The 19,544-nt window shown below is 32.2% G+C and overlaps 3 protein-coding genes across 4 annotated transcripts; 1 reads left to right on the top strand and 2 right to left on the bottom strand.

The window, feature by feature from the left end:
- Positions 1 to 225: 225 nt before the first annotated feature.
- On the bottom strand, positions 226 to 1,409 carry LOC117932437 (uclacyanin-3-like). Its single transcript, XM_034853688.1, has 2 exons — positions 1,196 to 1,409; positions 226 to 748 (listed from the first exon to the last, which is right to left on the bottom strand). Exons 1-2 carry the CDS (start codon positions 1,347 to 1,349, stop codon positions 369 to 371), a joined length of 534 nt encoding a protein of 177 aa, XP_034709579.1. The 5' UTR covers positions 1,350 to 1,409; the 3' UTR covers positions 226 to 368.
- A 9,977-nt stretch (positions 1,410 to 11,386) lies between these two features.
- Positions 11,387 to 12,367, top strand: LOC117931942 (GTP-binding protein YPTM2). The gene is made up of 5 exons (XM_034853010.1): positions 11,387 to 11,404; positions 11,525 to 11,596; positions 11,811 to 11,966; positions 12,079 to 12,182; positions 12,271 to 12,367. Exons 1-5 carry the CDS (start codon positions 11,387 to 11,389, stop codon positions 12,365 to 12,367), a joined length of 447 nt encoding a protein of 148 aa, XP_034708901.1.
- Positions 12,368 to 13,281: 914 nt separating this feature from the next.
- LOC117932123 (RGG repeats nuclear RNA binding protein A-like) lies at positions 13,282 to 18,968 on the bottom strand. 2 transcript variants are annotated; one of them, XM_034853177.1, is made up of 7 exons: positions 18,592 to 18,963; positions 16,836 to 17,142; positions 16,666 to 16,732; positions 16,176 to 16,307; positions 14,603 to 14,761; positions 14,445 to 14,501; positions 13,282 to 13,808 (listed from the first exon to the last, which is right to left on the bottom strand). In XM_034853177.1, the coding sequence occupies exons 1-7, from the start codon at positions 18,770 to 18,772 to the stop codon at positions 13,626 to 13,628; spliced, it is 1,086 nt and encodes a 361-aa protein (XP_034709068.1). In that variant the 5' UTR covers positions 18,773 to 18,963; the 3' UTR covers positions 13,282 to 13,625. The 2 variants fall into 2 exon arrangements, with proteins under 2 accessions (XP_034709068.1, XP_034709069.1); XM_034853178.1 differs by lacking the exon at positions 13,282 to 13,808 and adding an exon at positions 13,869 to 13,976 and having other exon boundaries at positions 18,592 to 18,968.
- Between the last annotated feature and the right edge of the window lie 576 nt (positions 18,969 to 19,544).

The following is a 19,544-nucleotide window of genomic DNA, read 5'->3' as shown; positions in this document are numbered from 1 at the left end:
CTAAAAAGCAAAAAAATTATTCTAAAAAAGACTGTTGTCAAACAGGTTCAAAATTTTCGTTCTTATTCTCTATATTTTTTTAAAAAAACTTAATATTTAAAAATAAGAAATTCAATTATTAAAATGCTTCATAAAATGAACAACATGTATATATTCATATTTTCAAGTATAGGAAATGATAAATTTCTATCATGGAAGCCATTTATGGCCATGTTCCATCCATCATCAAGTAGAATTGACTCAAATATTTTATATCCACCAATTATTCAATAAATCATAAACCTTACACAAACCTCTATTAATTATTCATGCAATAATTGTAAAAATCACACAATCATCCCAATAATAACAACAGCACTGCCTCTTCCCTAAACCACCAATGCAAACATCATTCCAAAACCAAGCACAAGTCCGACCATCAAATGGCTCATGCTACAAAATTTACTGGTCGCCCCACTAGGTGATGGTGATGATGAATTGGTGGTCGGAGACGGCGAAGGGCTCGGAGAACTTGGAGATGATGTGGCCGGAGGGGTGCTGCTGCTGTTGGCCTCGACGGTGATGGCCAGCTTCATCCCTTGACTGCAGTGACCGCTTGTAGGGCACAGGAAGTACAGTGAACCGGCGGTGGTTAGGGCAATGGTGTTGCTCCCGCCGGTATAGCTGTTGGTGGGGTTGCTGGTCGCACAGTTATCATAGCTGTTTTTACTTACCTCATCGACTGAGTGTGTGGAACCATAAGTGAAAACTGGATTTGCAGATTAGAATTTTGTTAGTCCATGGGAAATTTAAGCTAAAAATACTCGGCAAATTCGAGATTTCTACAAAATTTAAGGAAAAATGCAAAGGAATGAAAAAAAAAAAAAAGCAATAAATTATTTTTATATATTACCCCGTTTTATTTATTTCTAACCTAAAAAATAAATAATTTTAAAATATAAAAAAATTAATTAATTTTAATAATATTTGATTTTCTTTTATTTTTTTTTATTATAAAATCAAATTTTGGTATTTTTTTCCTATACTTTCTGAATCAAACATATTCTTAGATAGTAAAATTGAGAATTTATATATATACTGTAAATATTTTAAGAAATCATTAAAAAGAAAAAAGAAAAAAAATTGAATTATAATACCATTACCCTCTTGAAAAATCAGTACTAATAAGTTATGCATGATACATGAGCCAACCTACCAAGATAATCGCCGACGGTGAACGTTTCTCCAGAGGCCCAAGTGGAGTAATCAACCCCAGTGGTCCAACCGGAGCTGCCACCAACGGTGTGGTTCTCCGCGTAGATCACCGGAGCAACAAGAAGGAGAAGAAGAAGAGCTGCAGCCATGGCCATATGCCTAGCTAGCTAGGGATGAATCTTTCTATGGAGAGAAGAATGAGCTAAGCACAAGGTGGCAAAGGGCCTCATGGCATGTTATATAGAGAAGTATAGAAGAATATAGGAAAGCAAACAGAATATTTAAGTTAAAAGCATAGGGTAAAGTCATGTCTCCAGCAGCAACATTTGTTTGATACTGCTAACTTGTGTGTGAATTAAATACCACATATGATAATGATTTGGTGGTGTTTCTTCTCTGTCTACCTAATACATTTGAAAACTCTCTCTGACTTTAGGGTTGTGGGGGAGGGGTTTGGTTTTGGCTTTGGCTCTTGATGAAATGGCTTACCTGCTCAATTTTGTATGGAGAATATTGTTGTTTTGATTTCATTTATGATCTTTGAATGGTTCATGCTCCTATTAATTTCTACATGGGTTCTACTAATTAATATTGTTTTTTTAAAAATACCACCAATCACATGGTTTTGGTCAACAACCAAAAATTTGCTGTCAATATCTTCCTTATACACTTCTTTTTGAAGACCATACTACATATTATATTAATTTCTCCTTAGTGGGTTTGTTTCATTTTTTTCTTGTTGGAAAAAGAATTCACTAAAGCTCTTAAAATTGAATAATTGACTGAAAATCATGTTGGGTTTTTATATATGATAATTATTATATTATAAGAGTTAATTTATATTATTATTGAAATCACAAACTTATTAAGGAACATGATATACATACTGAGCTCAAATCCTACATGATTAAGTTTTTAGAAAAATCGGTAATTCAATATAATATCAAAACTTGATCTGACGAGAGGTCTTCGATCCCCTCTTTATAATTTGCATTTTCCTTATTTGTTTGAGACCGTAGGTAAAAAAAGGTGTTAAAAAAAGAATAAAAAGAGACCCAAGCATAGGCAGTATTTGGCCGGAGCTGCAAAGATTAATAGAAAAATAAAAAGTCCTATCAGATCATGCTTTCACCACATATTCCATTTTATATGTGTAGTTTATAGTTGCCACCTAGTTTTTAGATAAGAAATATGATTGTTTCAGTGAGATTAGGTGATCATGCCACATGGTCACTTCTTCACATATTATAAAATTGGATTAGTTATCTTAGGAAAATGAGTGTTCAATATTGACTATACATCAACCATGGGGTTAGTTGGATGACTAATAGAATGCACTAGTTTATTCTTGAAATTTTATTTTTTTATTTTATTAAAATGGGAAAAATAATTCTTAAATTTAAATATTAACTCACATTGTTATTAAATATGGAATATGATGAAATATAAAAATACCCTTTATCCATTTTTTTTTTTGGAATATTTATGCTTAAAAAAAAAAAATCTTTATTTGAGAAAATAACACTTACTTTAACAATTATATTTGGTATTTTATCAATCTAAAAAGAGTTATATTCCATTTTTTTATTAAAAAAATTGAGAATATTTTCTGATTTAATAATTATTTTATCCCTTTAAATCATATATTTATATTTACTTATTTATTTGTTTCTATGCTTTGATGGTTTGATTGTCAACAATTCAACAACTTGAAGGAATATTGGGAAATCATATCATTAATGTTAAATTCAACGTTAATATCAAAGATTCCTTATGAAAGGAAACACAAAAGTCAAACCAACCCCAACCATCCCCTTTGTCTTTTCAAGAAGCTTCAGTTGCTGACCAATGAAAAACTTTTGGGTATGTTTAGTACTTATTTTGGAGGGTGTTTTTCCGCCTTTGAGGAAAAAAAATAAAATAAAATAGTGTTTGATTGTCAATGGTTTGGGGGTAATTTTTTACAATATATTTAATCATTTTTTTAGAATTATTTTAAAAAATAATTACACAAATACAAGAATAATGAAAATAAAATATTACATATAAAAATTATTTTTAAAAAATATTTAGAAATATAGAAAAGTGATTGAATTTTTGTTAATTGTTTTCAAAAACTTATTATTTTTAAAATTACACAAACACACATACATATATATATTATACATCTTTCTTTAAAGAAAAAAACTTGAATATATATATATATATATATATTCAAGTTTTTTTCTCTTTAAAGAAAGATGTATAATATATTTTGTGACATTTGTATTTATATACTAAATTTAAAAACACATTAAATTTAGAATTGTAATATATTTAGTGTGGATTAATTTTTTTCTAAAAATATCAATAATCTTATTTATAAATTTATATTTAAATATTATATAGAAAATATAGTAAGATAATTAAAATTGATATATTTATAATAATTTTATTTTAATTAATTTAAATAATATATATCTATATATATAGAATTGCCCGTGGTTCTATTGCTTAATAAGACATGGCCTATGGCCCAGTGTTTCCATCCAATCAAACTCACGCCGCGGCAACCGGGTTTGGCCCTTAGCATGGCTGGTGCTCTTTAATTTTATTTCTCTTATCTTAAGAAGCTATCCCACATCGAAAGTGGGGAAAGACAAATAGTGAATTTATTAAGGAATCTGACATTATGGAAAGTTAGAAACGTTAGGTGGAGCGTACTCTACTGGATGGATAAGTAAATTTGTGGGTGGTGTGATGATGGGTTCGAATCGATTTGCTGATTTCCGTAAGAAATGGTAGTCATGTGGCCCCAAAGATCGGTTTAATATTTTTATTTTTTTTAATCTTATTCCCCTATTTGTATCTTTATCTAATGTTCTAATTTTTTTGTTTTTTTTGGTGTACTTTCAACTATGGAAATTGGAAGTTTGGTAAGTACATTGTATTTTAGTTTTTTCATACATATATATAATGACTCACTCTTAATAGTATATAAATTATCCACTTTAAGCCCAATTAGGGTGTATTTGATAGTGATTTTCGAAAACGTTTCTGATCTTTCTAATACTTGAAAATTTTTATTATTAAAGTGTAAAAAATGTAGAAACATTTCCTAAAATTACTACCAAACACACTTTTAATATATATGTGTGTGTACATCTGTGCAACAACTCATTTCTAACTATGTAGATATTGTATATTCTATGGTCAATGAACTCTCATTGTTTTAAAACGTGTTTAGATGAGTAGAAGACTCAATACATATGTAGTGACAAAAAAAAAATTCTCCTTTCCAATATAGGATATCATAATCGTCATTCCATACAAACATAACACCTTCAAGATTGAACAAATAAAGGCCCACACCAGGGGATCAAAAACAGACTTTGATATCATTTGTGGCCCAATGGGCTCTTACGACTTTAAAACTTGTCCATAAGGTTAAGAGAAGTTTATATCTCATTAAAGATTGGTTCAATTTTATTTTATTTTTAAATCTTATTCCCATTATTTGTATCTTTAGCCAATGTTCTATTTTTTTTTTGTGTGTGTACTTTTAACAATGGAAATTGGAAATTTGGTAAGTACCTTTTTGATATTTTAGTTTTTTCATATATATATATATATATATATATATATATTCAACAATGGAAATTGGAAGTTTGGTAAGTACCTTTTCAATATTTTAGTTTTTTCATATATATAATGACTCACTCCTAATTGTATATATACTATCTGCTTTAAGCCCAATTAATATTTGTGTGCGTGCATGTGTGCAACAACTCATTCTAACTATGTAGATATTGTATGTTCTATGGTCAATGAGCTCTCATTGTTTAAAAACATGTTTACATGAGTAGAGGAGTTAATACATATGTAGTGCCAAAAAAAAAAAAATTCTCCTTTCCAATATAGGATATCATAATCGCCATTCCATACAAGCATAACATCTTCAAGATTGAATAAATAAAGGCCCACATCAGAGGATCAAGAATAGACTTTGATACCATTTGTGGCCCAATGGGCTCTTATGACTTTAAAACTTGTCCACAAGGTTAAGAGAGTCTATACATATACAACGTCAAAAAAAATTTCTCATATTTGATATGAGATATTACAAAATGCAAAACAACAATGGGTGAATAAAGTGCTTGTGTGAAGGAAGAAGCGAACCAATAAAAATGAAGACATGGAAGAAAGGTGAAAAGGGATTTTTGAGCTTGCAATCAACAAGTAGCAATGATGGATAAATTGTTGTGCTTTAGCTTGTAGTCTAGGGGTATAGTATGGATACAAATTTGGGAGTGGGTTCTTACAAATGGTATCAAACCAATCTTTAACCCCGATGTGAGGCCTCTATTTGTTTGGCTTTACAAGGATCGTCTATTTATTTAGCCTCGCAATCTTGTAGGACGCGAGGAGAACATCATGTCTACATAGAGAGGTCATTGTGATATCACATATCGAATAAGGAAAAATATGTGACATTATATATATATATATATATATATATATATATATATATATATATATATTTGTTTTCATTGGTGCCTATATATTTTGAAAGAATAAAATAACTTAAAAGTAGACGAAGTGTTGCAAAGAATCTAGTTTGACGTTTGATTGATTTCCCTTAAAGTTAAATATTTATGGGATAGTCATGTTAAAGAGGTAGTTGAAGATGATAATGGCCTTAAAGGCCATATTTTCTTATATAATTCTTGATAATGATATGAAATGGGAGGGATAAAAATACCTTTTTAGGTGCCATATAGATGACACTATTTTCTACCCATTTAACACATACTTTCCATAGTTTCCTTTTTGCAACCCTCTTTCTCATCTCTTTTAATGGCATCCACGATCTCTTGTTTCAATTCTTCTGAAATCTTAGCATCCATTATCTCTAGGGCCTTAGAAGCTTGACTAGAATTGTCATAGATCATCTCAATTGACCTAATGGTCTTCGATTTTCGGTTGGTCTTCAGATCCAAACTACATTATCAACAATTTGGCCAAGAAATCCATTGAAGCAAAAGAATGAATTTCCTTATTTGCTTCCTTGATTTTCTTATTTGCTCTATTTGGTTGCTAAGAAACAAAAGAAGGAAATTTTTAGATCACAACAATCCATAGCTTCGAATCTTCCTCTTCTTTGCTTTGTTTGGTTGTTGAGAAAATGAGAAGAAGATTGAGAATGAAAGTTGAGTTTTGTGGTTGTTACTTTGGTTCAAAGTTTTGAAACTTGAGTCAAATGATTGTGTTAGTGCAAAATTTTGTTGTATGGATTATGACTGAATTATAAATAACACACTTGTGCACACATCCAATGATACAAATGTGAAATTTGTACTAATTATACAAAGTCAATGAACTATCTGTATAAAGGGTATATAAGATAGTTCATTTTGAGGGAATTGAAGTATTTTCCATCAACTTCACTACTTATTTCCCTCGCTTAAGGGTTTTTCTTATTCACTTCCAAGAAACACATTGACAAATCACACACTCAATCCATGCATATTTGTGCATCCATCCTTACATTGGAGTTTTGAATCCTTAACCCCATTAAATGTACTAGGTTTCCTCTTCATAAGCAATAGATCTATGGATTCCTTCTACAAAACCATTGGAAACATGGTTAACATACTTGTAACCAGTCAATTGGTTCCCTAATCGATTGAGCAGTCTTTTAGTTGATTAGCTTATTTTTGCTTGAAAACTTCTTTTTTTTTTTAAAAAAAATTTAAAACTTCCTATCACTTGGGCAATACTTTTAGGCACTTGTATGACACCTATTTGAAATATTTTTGCCTAAAGTTTTGGATTAAAACTCGGGTATATAAGAAAATACTCTTTAAGGCTTAAAATCGATGTGAAAATTATGCATGGATTGACTTTAACAACCTAAGTGCATCCAAGGGAACACCTTACAAGGATTCCTAAGTTTGAATAATTTCATGTGACCTAAGTCTTACACTTCTTTGGCCCTTTGTTTAGCTTCTTTGATCCTCACTTGATTTTCCAAATAAATTTCTCAAATAATCTTATCATGAAATTTATCTTAATTTAAATTTATTATTAAGTTAACAATGATTTATAATCATCACAACTCACTTAGGAGAACCTTTGGGCTGACAATATTAATATCAATAATAATTATTAATGAATTTCCATTTGGTAATACATGGTTTGCTTCTAAGGAAAGAGTAAGAATAATGCAATATAAAATAGACAAATACATTCCAAATGTAATCATGATCATAATCACCAAATTGTGAGAAAGAGTTAAAAAGATGGGAGAATGAGAATTTTTTTAGTCTATTAGGGGTCAAACATCATTTTCTCTCCTACTAGAGGTTTTTTCGCTAATGAAAATACATTTAAAAAAAAATTAATTTATCAAATCCTATTAACCAATCTTTCCCAATTTTGGTTAGATTTCAATGAAATTGTAATTAAATATTCCACTTAAAATTTAAACTAATTAATTTAGTGGTATGTTTACTAACTTTTAAGGAAATGAAATGGAGTAGAATGAGAAAAAAAAAAAAAAGGAAATGAAAAGATTAGGATCTTATTGAGAATCAGACTTAACCATTCTATTTAAGTGTTTATAAGAATATTAATATAAAAAACTTTAATATTAATATTATTATTATTTTTAAATAATCCTCATTTCAATGATATATTTTAGGATTTGATGCTATTTTCATCTAATAAAAATTGAGTTAGATTTAGAAATAGCCATAAAAATGTTAGATATAAATAATAAAAATAAAATATGAATTAAAAATATTTATATTTTATTAATTAAGAGTAATTACAAAGAAAACATTTTAATTTTCTTTACAACAATCACACATTTGATATTTTTTAATATGTGAATATTTTAATTTAATAAAAAATTAATGTTGAACCAAATAAATTAAAATGTGTATTAGATGCATTAACCTAAGGTATAATATATAAATATTTTATTTAAAATTTTAATGATTAAATATGGTATTATTTCAATAATAGTTAAAATAATTCATTATATATAGAAATTATGTCATTATTTTTTTAGAAAATATTTTATTGTTTTTATTTTGTAATTATATGAAATAAATATTTTAGTTTGTCATGTTTCTACATGTCATAATACTATTAACTACCATTCAATTAAGATATATTTAAATTTAACATTAACCTAAAAATAATAACCAAGATATAAGCTTGTCTTTTGTCTTAAATCTAATAGACATTAATCTACAGTATAAATAATACTTATAGGTGCTAAGTTTTTATCTTTAATTTTTTAAAATTATTTGTATTTTAACTTATTATTTTTTTCTAAGATTATTTTATCTTTATAGAAAAGTATTTTTTTTATTTTTTATTTTTACTTTTATCTTATAGACCATTTGACAACAATTTTAAAAAGCGTTTTTAACATAAAAAGTAATTTTGAAAAGAAAAAAAATAGGTGTTTGACAAATTTAAAGAAACATATTTAAAAATATGAAAAATCATTTATAATATTGAAAAACTACTTGTAGTGTTTTATGAAGAAACACGTAATATGTGAAAGTCACTTTTAGAAAAAACACTTCTACTAAAAATATTTTGAGTAAAAACACTACCAAACAATAATTTACTTTAAAACTTAAAGTGTATTTTGTAATGATTATTGAAAACGTTTATAATATTTGAAGGATAAAAAATTTTAAGTGTTAAAAATGTTAAAAACGTTTCTTATAGTCACTAACAAACGGACTTTTAATGAAAGTGTTTTTAAGTGTTTCTACTCGAAGTGTTTTTAATGAAAATATTTTCTCATAAAGTGTTTTTAAAAGAATAACTTCTAAAGTGTTTCTCCATAAAACATTACAAGTGACTTTTCAATCTTATAAATGATTTTTCAAAATTTTAAAAGTGTTTCCTAAATTTTATCAAACACCTTATGTTAGTTTTCAAAAACATTTTTAAGCTGAAAGTGTTTCCTAAAATCACTATAAAATACTTTTAAAGAAAAAAAAATTTTCAAATGTTATAAAAGTTAGAAACATTTCCTAAAATCACTATCAAACGCATTATTAGTAATTTTAGAAAATGTTTATAGTTTTTCTATTATTTAAGATATAAAATTTTTTAAGTATTAAAAATATTAAAAACACTTTTTAGAATTATTGCAAAACGTGTTGTTAATAATTTTAGTTTCAACATGTACATGCATAGATTAAATGCATTTAAATATATATTCCAAATTTGGCTAAAATCTATATATAGCATTTGTCTCAAGATTTATATTATTAATGTGAGAAATATAACATAGAATTCAGATATGCATGTATATATATATATAAAAGTTGAAATTTACCTAAGCACTTTAAATAAATTATTATTAATATAAAATTATCTTTATTTTTAATAAAAATATTTTCAAAGCAATTATCCAATATGTAGTAGCTAGTTCTACTTCTATCACTCCTAAAATAAAAGTTAAAAGCAATCCCAATACAAATCTATTAAAATTTAATTTTCCTTGAAGCTATTAAAAAAATAGTTATAAATCTCAAAATTTGTTTCAAATTTTTCACAAATAAATAAAAGTGAGTCTTGCCGTTTCGAACAAGACCCTAGTAAAAAGTGCAGGTCTTAAATGTTATAGTTTTTGTTATCTTCCATATATAAGGTCATTAATTTGTCTCTTATATATGGAAAAAAAAGGTACGATCCCATTGTTATTATCTTTCACATAATTAAATTTATAAAAATAATTTAAAGCCTTTTTTTAATATATTTATTTATTTATTTGTAACCGAATAAAAAGCCAATTAGTATCCTTGTAAATTTCCATTATTCATGCACTTCAAGACTCTTCGGTTCTCACTGGACTCCTTGTTTTTAGCCTTTCTTTTTTTCCTTCCTCCTCTTCTCTCTTCTCTCTTCTCTATTCTCTCTCTCTTCTCTTCGGGGATATTCTAGCCTGAACTCGCCGGTGAATCCATAGATTCCGGTGGCTTCGCCTTTCTTTTGATCACAGCCATGAATTATGAGTAGTAAGTTGCATTGAGTCTCTGAATTTCTAGGCTCTTAGCGCCCATGTCACACCTCTTTTCCTTTCTAAGTTTCTTCTTCATTGTCTGTGTTGTACAGTGATCATCTTTTCAAGATTTTGCTTGTTGGAGATTCTGGGGTTGGCAAATCATGTCTTCTTCTGAGATATGCTGTGAGTTTGTGTGAATTGAGTGTTGTTTGGTTGCCTCTTTTTTTGGCAAATATCAAGTGGATGTTTTTCAAATTTCACCCCTTTTTTTTTTCAAGTACTTACAGAGATGGAAATGCTAGTTTATATGCATTGGGTATTTGCCAGAAAAGTCACCCTCCGAAAGGAAAATATCTCAAAGGATTCAATGATGGTTTCAGGGTGCAGTGCTCTGTTTCTATTGGAACCACTTTTAATTCAAGTGTATTCTCTAAAAGTGCTTTTGGGGATTCAAAACGCTTTTATTAATGGAATGATATTCTTGGAAGTGCCTATAAAGTGCTTAACCCTTTTTATACTTAGAAATACTTTCTAAAGATAACTCTTAGTCTATGACTTCAGCTAGAACTAGCAGGGGTGCCTCTTCTCTTATGGATGTCTTTTTCGATCTGGGGTTTGTTTCTATGGAGTGTTGGGGTTTTATATTTGAGTTGTGGGTGGAATTCATTCATCAGTCTATTCATCTCCTACATTCTTGCTTCTGTTATCAGTAATATTTTCTGCTTTCTGTGCAAACAAACAAGGAGTACTAGTCTGGAATATTGAGCTGGCCTACCATGAAGAGAAGGATAGCAGTACTTCATTAACTACTGATAAATAATGAATTTTTGAGTTCCTAGTCTTTGGTTTTGTCTCCAGTACCCTCTAAATGTAGAGCATTAATCTTTCTGCGGCTCTATCTTTATGAACCTAATGATTTCCTTGATCTCTGAGATACAGGATGATACATATTCTGAGGCTTACATAAGCACCATTGGAGTTGATTTTGTGAGTAACTATTCACCAAGAACTAAGCAATTATCGACTCTAGAGAATTTCTTTTTCAAAAGTACTGATTTTCCCATGTTTGTTTTCATAGAAAATTTGCAGTATGGAGCAGGATGGGAGGAACCTTAAACTTCAAATTGTATGGTTGGGTTTCTTAATTTTTTGTTTCATCTCATAAGTCATAAGCACATGGCTGCCCACACTCCGGTCTTTTGCCAAAATTGTCCACTAAATATTTCTGATTTTACAAGTAGTATAAGCATGCTAACACATTTGAGGAAGAAGCAATTCAGCAGATGAACAAAGTTTCTTTCAACTTGTTGGCAGTGGGACACTGCAGGGCAAGAAAGATTTAGGGCCCTCACTTGCAGCTACTATCGTGGGGCACACGGTGTTATGGTCGGTGGTCTCCTCTCCCTTGCTTTCCGAGAGTTGTTTTAAAAAATAATTATAAAAATATGAAGAATAATTACTCGTACAGACTTCTGTTTTACGAAACATCATAGAACAATTTTCAAAAATTGTTCCAAAAAACTATCTTTCACAAACATTTTCGAAAAGAACTTTTCAAACAGAGCTTATATATCTAATATGTTCTCATCTTCTCTACTAGGTGGTTTATGATGTAACAGACCAAGAGAGTTTCGATAATGTGAAGATGTGGGTGAAAGAAGTTTATTCCACGGCTGGTAAGAATGTCAACATATATCTACTAGGAAACAAGTCTGATCTCACGGCAGATAGAGTAGTGTCATATAAAACAGCCAAGGTATCATATCATTGCTGCGTCTTCAAGTTCAATTCAAGCTCATATCATAAGCTTACAGCATTTTGTTTGAAGATTCATAAGAACCTAGAGTCTTTAACCATTCAGCTTCCAGGCATTAGCTGATGAAATTGGGGCACCTTTAATGGAAATCAGTGCAAAAGATGGAAGTAACGTCCAACAGGCTTTCATAGCCATGGCTACTGCAGTCAAGGAGAGGTGGGTATTCATCAATAATTTTTTTTTCTCCTTGGTGCTTTCCGGGATGGAAACCAAGTCTTAATACTGTTAATAATAAATAATGCAGGGTGGTGAAGGAACGAGCCACGGACAATGGCAGAGACTCAGGAGTAAAACCCAGAGGAAAGCCCATTTCACAGAGCCGTAGCTGCTGCGGATCTTAAAAGCCCAGACTTGCATTTCCAACTTCCTTGTATTCTAGCTGCTCTGTTGGATAGATATCTTACTCTAATCTTGGTTGCATTCAAGGTTTTGTTTTTTGTCTTTCATTATTCCTGATCAGAAAAAGAACATACCATCAGAACCAGTCATTAGGAATCCATCATTCAGTTGTAGGTTTGAAAGTTCTTTTCATGGTTGTTGAGATACAAGTGTGTAAATCAGAATATCAATACATACTTTCATCATTCCTAGCCTCCCCTATCTTTGAGCTGTGTCATGAATCAATGGGGTGGTAATTTGGATCGAGATCAACAATCAAATCTAAAACATAAACCTTAAAAAAACTCTTATATGATCAACTTTTTAAATCATAATTAACCTGTTTATTCAAAATTTGATTTTGAAATAAGTAAAGTGAAGGATAAAAAGATTAAAATGATACTTAAGTTGATCACTACAATTATTAAATAAATAAACATGATGCAGATTGACCCAAAAACAACCAAATTATTAAACACCCAAAACGTAATCATACCCAAGCCAAACTCGCAAAGGAACGTTGCCACCCGAATGTTGGGCAATATGACATTTGACAGGGCCAGCTCAGATACTCCAAAAGTCCTAAGGAAGAAGACAAATCCAGGACCAGTGACCCTTGAAAACACCCCAACTCCCCAATATAACGTCCAGAAAAGGGAATAATACGACAGCACCACCAATAAAGCATATCTCCTCTTTGAAGGAGGATACGACAAGATTGTTCAGAGCTGTGAATTTGGTTGCCCCTCCGATGAAGGACCGGCATAATTGGATAATAATATATATGTATATATATATTTACAGGCCAAATGATAACAGAAATGACACAACAGTTTTGCAAAGAAAGACTGATGTCAAGCAGTACCACAAGTCCCAATTCAGAAATAAGCAAAATCGCGTCCCATCTATTCCAGAAACAAAACTGAGCAACATCAATTTCTAGTCATAAATAAATTGTTTCACATGCCCCAAATTCTCAAAACGGCCAATAATAAGAGGAAAAGAAAGAAAGAAAACACAGCATACCACTTAAAAACGAAAAACTACAGGGGAACGCATGAAACACCTGAAATTTACATTTTTAAGGCATAAAATTTAAGAGATCTTTTTGATACAGGAAACCCCATTATTCTAGTCAATTTCCCGCTCAAGATTGAAGGACAGAAGCCCAAGGAAAGGAAAAACCAAAGAGAGATTGGAAGTGGGGGGTAAGACAAAATCTCACTTGGCACCTAAGGTTGGGAACTGTCCTGGATCTTCAATGGAAGGGGCTGCCACATTGCTCATTGTATTGCCTCCACCATACCCACCTCTAGAACCACGACCACGCCCTCGACCACGACCACCTGGGCTGTAGAACCTCTCCCCTTCAGCAGGCTTCAAGAACTCATTAATGCTGACAGCCTACAACAAGCCACCACCAATCAATCAGATTCAGCATCATCCAGAAAGGGGAATAATTGGAATTGCTAGACTGTATTAATAAAGATGCCCAACAATGCTGTCGAATCTTATGGGAATAAAAATGGTGGAATGGACATTCATAGAAGTAATATCAAGTACAGTTGAATCCTGAAAGCATAGCAGAGAACTAAAATCAGAAGGCAAAAATTAAGCATAAAATTTAATTTCTTTTCATAAAGGGATTTTAACAGGACAAGCCAAATGCCAAGCCACATCTAGGTTGAAGTAACCAAAGAAATCTACAAAATCAGTTGATCTAGTGAACCATGCCTGAAAGGCTCTGGACTAAATGTCAAGTGCCAGGAATATAAACAACCACAGAGAAGATGCAGTAACAGTAAACAAGAAATGAGATCCATGGAAGACATGAGGAAGAAATGCAGATCTATTGGGAGGCAAGATTGTGGGTTAAAGAATAAACAAGTTGACATTGAGAGACAGATTGGTGAATGTTGTACTAAATCAGGCCCAAGAAAATTTTAATTGTAGCCTAGATTGCATAGCAACCCAAGGCTCAAAAAAGAGAGGATATGATCATATGGAGAAGGATATAAATTAGTTGCTAAGAAAATGTACCTTCTTGGCTCTCTCTTCCTTCTCAGCAGCCTCTTTCCGCTTATCCTTATCAGAGCCCTGGAAGAGAGTTTAAACAGCAAAGATTGTTAAGATACTAGAAGTCAGCTTCATAACATGATTAGTACAAGAATAATGCACGAAGATTCAACGGATTTCACCAATTTGATGAAGATGTCATCATTCCCCTTCTTGCTTGAAAGCTGTTGCATGGACTTGAACTCTTTATCAACATCCACTTTTCTTTCCTCAGCCTTAAGTGTCTGCAGAGCCTTCCTCCTTTCTTCCAGCACCTTCTCATACTCCTCAAGTGTCATCTCCTATTTACAAGATACAAGGACCATAAGCAATATCCGATTGGTACACAATAAATATTGCACAGATGCCAGTAAGATCTCTTACTAATAGAATGGGAGATTTTTCAACCAAAAATAAAAAATTTAATAAACAATGTTGTAAGAAATATATTTTAATCTACAATATAAACTTGAGATTACCTTAAGTAACAAAAGCTCATTACTTCTTGATACTTGTGCTGAAAAGGTTATTGCAGAAGCACTACAATTATTTTTTTTTTATCAGAATGGCAATTATTATTACTATTATTATGGAGGGTTGTGTGTATCTTGGGAGTGGGTGGGTGGGGTGAGGGCTTTCCTGAAGGGAATGCCATCTAATGCTCAATAAGGCAAACAGTAGAAAAATAAAATTTAAGCCTACATAACATAGGTTGAAGCATATAGCATGGTTCAGAGGCTGGATACTACCATTGTCAGATCAGAATTAACAAGCTAATATTTTCTTCGATAATAACAGTATCATTTCCTAGAATATTTGATTACATATTTTAAGGCCCCACCACCCAGCAAAAAGATAAACCATAATTTAAAAAAACTAGATAATATATATGGATTACAGCCACAAAGAACCTGATATCAACAAAAAATATTTCCTCATATCATGCATGCATAATAAAGCAACGGGCACAGTTCATATCTCAAGATGTGAAAAATAAACAAGCTAAAATTCTCTTAGATAATCAAAGTTTCACTTCCTAGAATATTTGATTAAATATTTTAAGGCCCCCACCACCCAACAAAATGATAAACCGGAAAAAAAAGAGTAGATAATATATATGGATTACAACCATGAAGAAGCTGATATCAACAAAAAAATATTTCCTCATATCCTGTATGCAGCATAAAGCAATGAGCACAGTTCAGATCTCAATATGTGAAAAATTAATCAATAAAGAATTCACTGTTCCATTGGCATATGCAAAGCAATGCACAATGTGGGAATACTTTAGAGCTTAATTTATGGGGAAAGATATCATACTGAATTGTACTTCACAGATTCAACCAATTATAACTGTCAACCAAAAGAATACCAGTTGACTGCTAATGCTGCTATAAGGTCAACATGTTTGACAACAACTTTGTAAAAAACAATGAATGACCTGGTGCAGGAAAACAAGGTTGCTCTTGGGTGAAAGAAAAAAAAAATCTCACATTATATTAGAAACAATTTTTTTCTCCTGTTTGTTTCCCTCCAACTGCAATTTAAAATGAATTGCCTAAGGAAGAAGCACTAAGGCACACCATAACTGGTAAGAGTTTAATTTTTTATCTTTAAAACCTTGCTTTTGCTGTGGATCAAGAGTCATGAATATGATTATAGGATGAGATGCCGACTTTGGCAGGATAAAAACATCTAAATCATGGAGCCATTCACCTTTTCCTCAGGTTCCTTTTCTTCAGGTTCATTCACAGGATTCTCCTTGTTGCCATCTGCCACATCTTCTTCCCCTACAGGCTTCTCAGCCCCCAAATTCTTCTCACCTTCATTGACAACTTCCTCAGTGACCCTGAACAATAAACATGATGAACATAAAAATTGACATACATATGCAAAGAGAAGTAGAGCATCTATACATATAAAAGAGAAGCTACAAAAGGAGCTACAACAAGGGCACACCAAAGTATATGAGGGGTATACAAAGGGCACCAAGCAAAAAAGAATAGGAAAAAGAAAACGCACAACCTTCAACACCTACTTTGACCTAACCAATCATCAAAATCCAAAAAAAGTTACAAGGTGCAGCCGACCATGCTTTCTTATGCCTCTTCCCAACAAAGCACCCGTTCCATCTTGACAACACCATCCCATGCAAAAAGGGTTATTAGAAACACTAGTTGCAAGTGTAAGGGAAATACTCAGTGACCCCAGATAGCTCATCAGTCTCAGTTCCCCAATTCCCACGGCCAGACCCTTCTCGTTTGAGCTCATTTCTGCAAACAGACAGATGGTTGAAAGCATAAACGAAGGAGAACCATACAAAAATCACAAATCACGGGATGCATCAAGATGAAACATTAGAAACTATATACTGACCCACGACCAGTCCCACTACGACGTTCAAATGCCCTACGGGGGCGGTCCCCATCCCCTGCTTCTCCATTACTGAAGCCACCACGGCGGCCGCGGAAAGGAGGACGAGGCCCCCCATAGTTACGCCTTTCAGAGGGTTTTCCACCTTCTCCGTCTTCAGGGGCACCTTGACCACCAGCAACTCCCATGTTGCTGAAGGAGTTCTCATTGTTAGCATAGTCTCGATTAAATCCACCTCCACCACGACCACGCCCATATCCACGTCCACCACGACCACCTCCACGCCCAGATTCGTTCTTTCCCTCCCTCACTGTAGAAAAAGAAAGAGACAATTAGGTATTAGAGTCTGCTATGAAAAAGGAAAAATATGATAATAGAAAATCCAACAATTTATCAAGGTGAATACTAAGGTAAACTCCAAAACAAAGCTAAACTTGTTTATTAATTCCCAATAAAATTGTTATTACAATAAAACAAAAAAAGTGAAGCATGTAAGCAGCATAAAGTCAAGTACAGCATTGTTAGACTGACGACCAACAGATGACAAATGAGATAGGAAATAGTGTAATCTAAAAACCACCTCAATCAAAGTCTTTCAAAAGCAAAAGAAGGTCTGCAGATAAACATCTCAGCTAATATACCACAAACCCTTTTGGCGAAGCCCTTGCCACACCTAGCATTAACTATAAATAAACAATATAAAAAAACCCATAAGAAAGCCAAATAATATATTGCTTCCAAAACAGGCCCCATTTGGATCACGAATATCTTAGACAGCTACCGACAACAATTGAACTTTTACATAAGCTATCGTCCAAGAAATGAAACAATTAAATGGAACCAAAAGTGTCCAGATGACATTGGGAAAGGCCCCAGACATAACATCCACACACAAGTAACAAAAGAATCTAATCTTAGACTATTTTCCCCAACTCACCAATGCTTGGCTTCACACTATCCTGATGCCACCCTTTACATTCAAATAGCCAATAAAAGAACATAAGAAACCAAGCTTTGAAAGCATTTCATAAATGCAGGGAATTGCACCCCCACCAATATAAACGCAAACTACATAGAGAGGAACTAACAAACATATTAACAAACTCTCCAAGTCATAGTAAACCAAATAAAATTTAGAAGATCCCACAAAATCTGACTACATACTTTCACATACCAACCAAGAAAACTTCAGCCCAATGACAAATGCATATTAAGAAAATGCCAAAACCAAGAAAAATGATACATGGAAAAGAATACAAAATTTTAAAACTGTGTAAGACGCAAATAAAATGATTACAAAATCATATATATATATATATATATATACACCAAAAATGCATCTACTTCTCACAAACATCAATACCAGAAAGGCCAAACAACATGATAAATCATTAGGATACAAAAACTAAGTGAACAAATGAATCCCACTAATTTCTAATTAAAAATACAATACAACAAACACTTCTAAACTTAGCTTAAACAAAATCTACCGTCTTTCTTTTCATGTACAAGAGCAAAATAATTCCATATCAGAGTAACCACATTAAAGGTTATATACAGAAAGAAAAACAAGTAATATTCACTTAACGAATCAAATCAAACCTCTCTTCAAATCTCTATAAATCACCCAAAAAAGAAAAGTATCTAAACTTTCCCAAAAAGTAAAAAATAAAACCCATGAAACCAAATCCAAATCCTCAAAAATCCACAAAATAAAACACAATATAATAGAAGAAATTGAACCTAAAAGAACACTCACCGGCCTGAGCTGGAGGCACAGGCTTGGAGGGCAGCTTGGCCGGCTTGGCCTGCTGAGCGGGAGCCGCCGCTTGAGTGGGAGCCAGGGCCTTCTTCGGCACGATCTTCTGAGCTGCGATCAGCTGCGAGGGGTCCTCGCTATCGTCGTCTCCCAATAGGTCGAAAGGGTTCATGGTCGCCATTTCTGATTGTACCCTCCAACCACAAAACAAAACCCTAGCTTAAAACTCCGAAGGCGACCAACAAACCCTAGCTTAACATCACCGCCATTGATACAGATCTGCGTAAACCAATAAGTTAGGTCACTCGACAGAGATACCTCAAAACCCTAGCCGCAATGGAGAGTGTTTTAAGAGAGACCAAAAACCTAATCTTCAATCCCACCAATTTATTGTGTTGTTTGCTGTGTTTGGATTGGCATCGTGTGTCCGTGTGCGTGCGGCTCTTCCTCATCCGTCCACTCTTTACCCTTCTTTTTATTCGCATTTACGGATGTGCCCTTCCCCTCTCTTCCACCGTCGATTCGGGCCCCGTTCTCCTCATCACGGCCGTTGATTACTGCAGCATTATTGAGCTTTCTCGAACGTTCCACACAACGGCATGTGCGTTACACTTTTATTCTAGAGGTAAGACGTTGAGATTTACCAAAATTAGAAAAATTTTAAATAAAAACGAGATATTAATATTATTAATAATAAAAATTAAGATGATAAAATTTATATTTTACAATAAAATTTACTCACTTATTTACAAATATTTTATTTTTTTGCTTAAATTTCTCAATATTTCAATATCATGATAACAAATTGATTTTTTTTAATTAGTCTAAATTATTATTGAAATAAATTTAAGCAGTGAGAGGGAAGAATGAGTTTAAGAAAATTATTGTACTAATTATTTTTATTTATTGGACTTTAATCTTAATTGTGTTAAATTCACATAAAGTACGAAAGG

The sequence above is a fragment of the Vitis riparia genome, chromosome 15 (genome assembly GCF_004353265.1).
Source record: "Vitis riparia cultivar Riparia Gloire de Montpellier isolate 1030 chromosome 15, EGFV_Vit.rip_1.0, whole genome shotgun sequence".
NCBI classification, from domain to species: domain Eukaryota; kingdom Viridiplantae; phylum Streptophyta; class Magnoliopsida; order Vitales; family Vitaceae; genus Vitis; species Vitis riparia.
The sequence above is the reverse complement of the archived record's forward strand: the minus strand, read 5'-3'. Positions and strand labels throughout refer to the sequence as shown.

What these genes read in the sequence shown, in the direction of transcription:
- LOC117932437 (XM_034853688.1), bottom strand. Translation starts at nt 1,349, where the DNA reads ATGGCCATGGCTGCAGCTCTTCTTCTTCTCCTTCTTGTTGCTCCGGTG. An exon ending in CACCGTCGGCGATTATCTTG is followed by an intron (nt 749 to 1,195) that starts GTAGGTTGGCTC and finishes CTGCAAATCCAG; the next exon opens with TTTTCACTTATGGTTCCACA.
- LOC117931942 (XM_034853010.1), top strand. An exon ending in GTGGGGCACACGGTGTTATG is followed by an intron (nt 11,597 to 11,810) that starts GTCGGTGGTCTC and finishes CTTCTCTACTAG; the next exon opens with GTGGTTTATGATGTAACAGA. An exon ending in TGTCATATAAAACAGCCAAG is followed by an intron (nt 11,967 to 12,078) that starts GTATCATATCAT and finishes TTCAGCTTCCAG; the next exon opens with GCATTAGCTGATGAAATTGG.
- LOC117932123 (XM_034853177.1), bottom strand. Translation starts at nt 18,772, where the DNA reads ATGGCGACCATGAACCCTTTCGACCTATTGGGAGACGACGATAGCGAG. An exon ending in AAAAGGAACCTGAGGAAAAG is followed by an intron (nt 14,762 to 16,175) that starts GTGAATGGCTCC and finishes TCTTGTAAATAG; the next exon opens with GAGATGACACTTGAGGAGTA. An exon ending in ATGACATCTTCATCAAATTG is followed by an intron (nt 14,502 to 14,602) that starts GTGAAATCCGTT and finishes ACTCTCTTCCAG; the next exon opens with GGCTCTGATAAGGATAAGCG.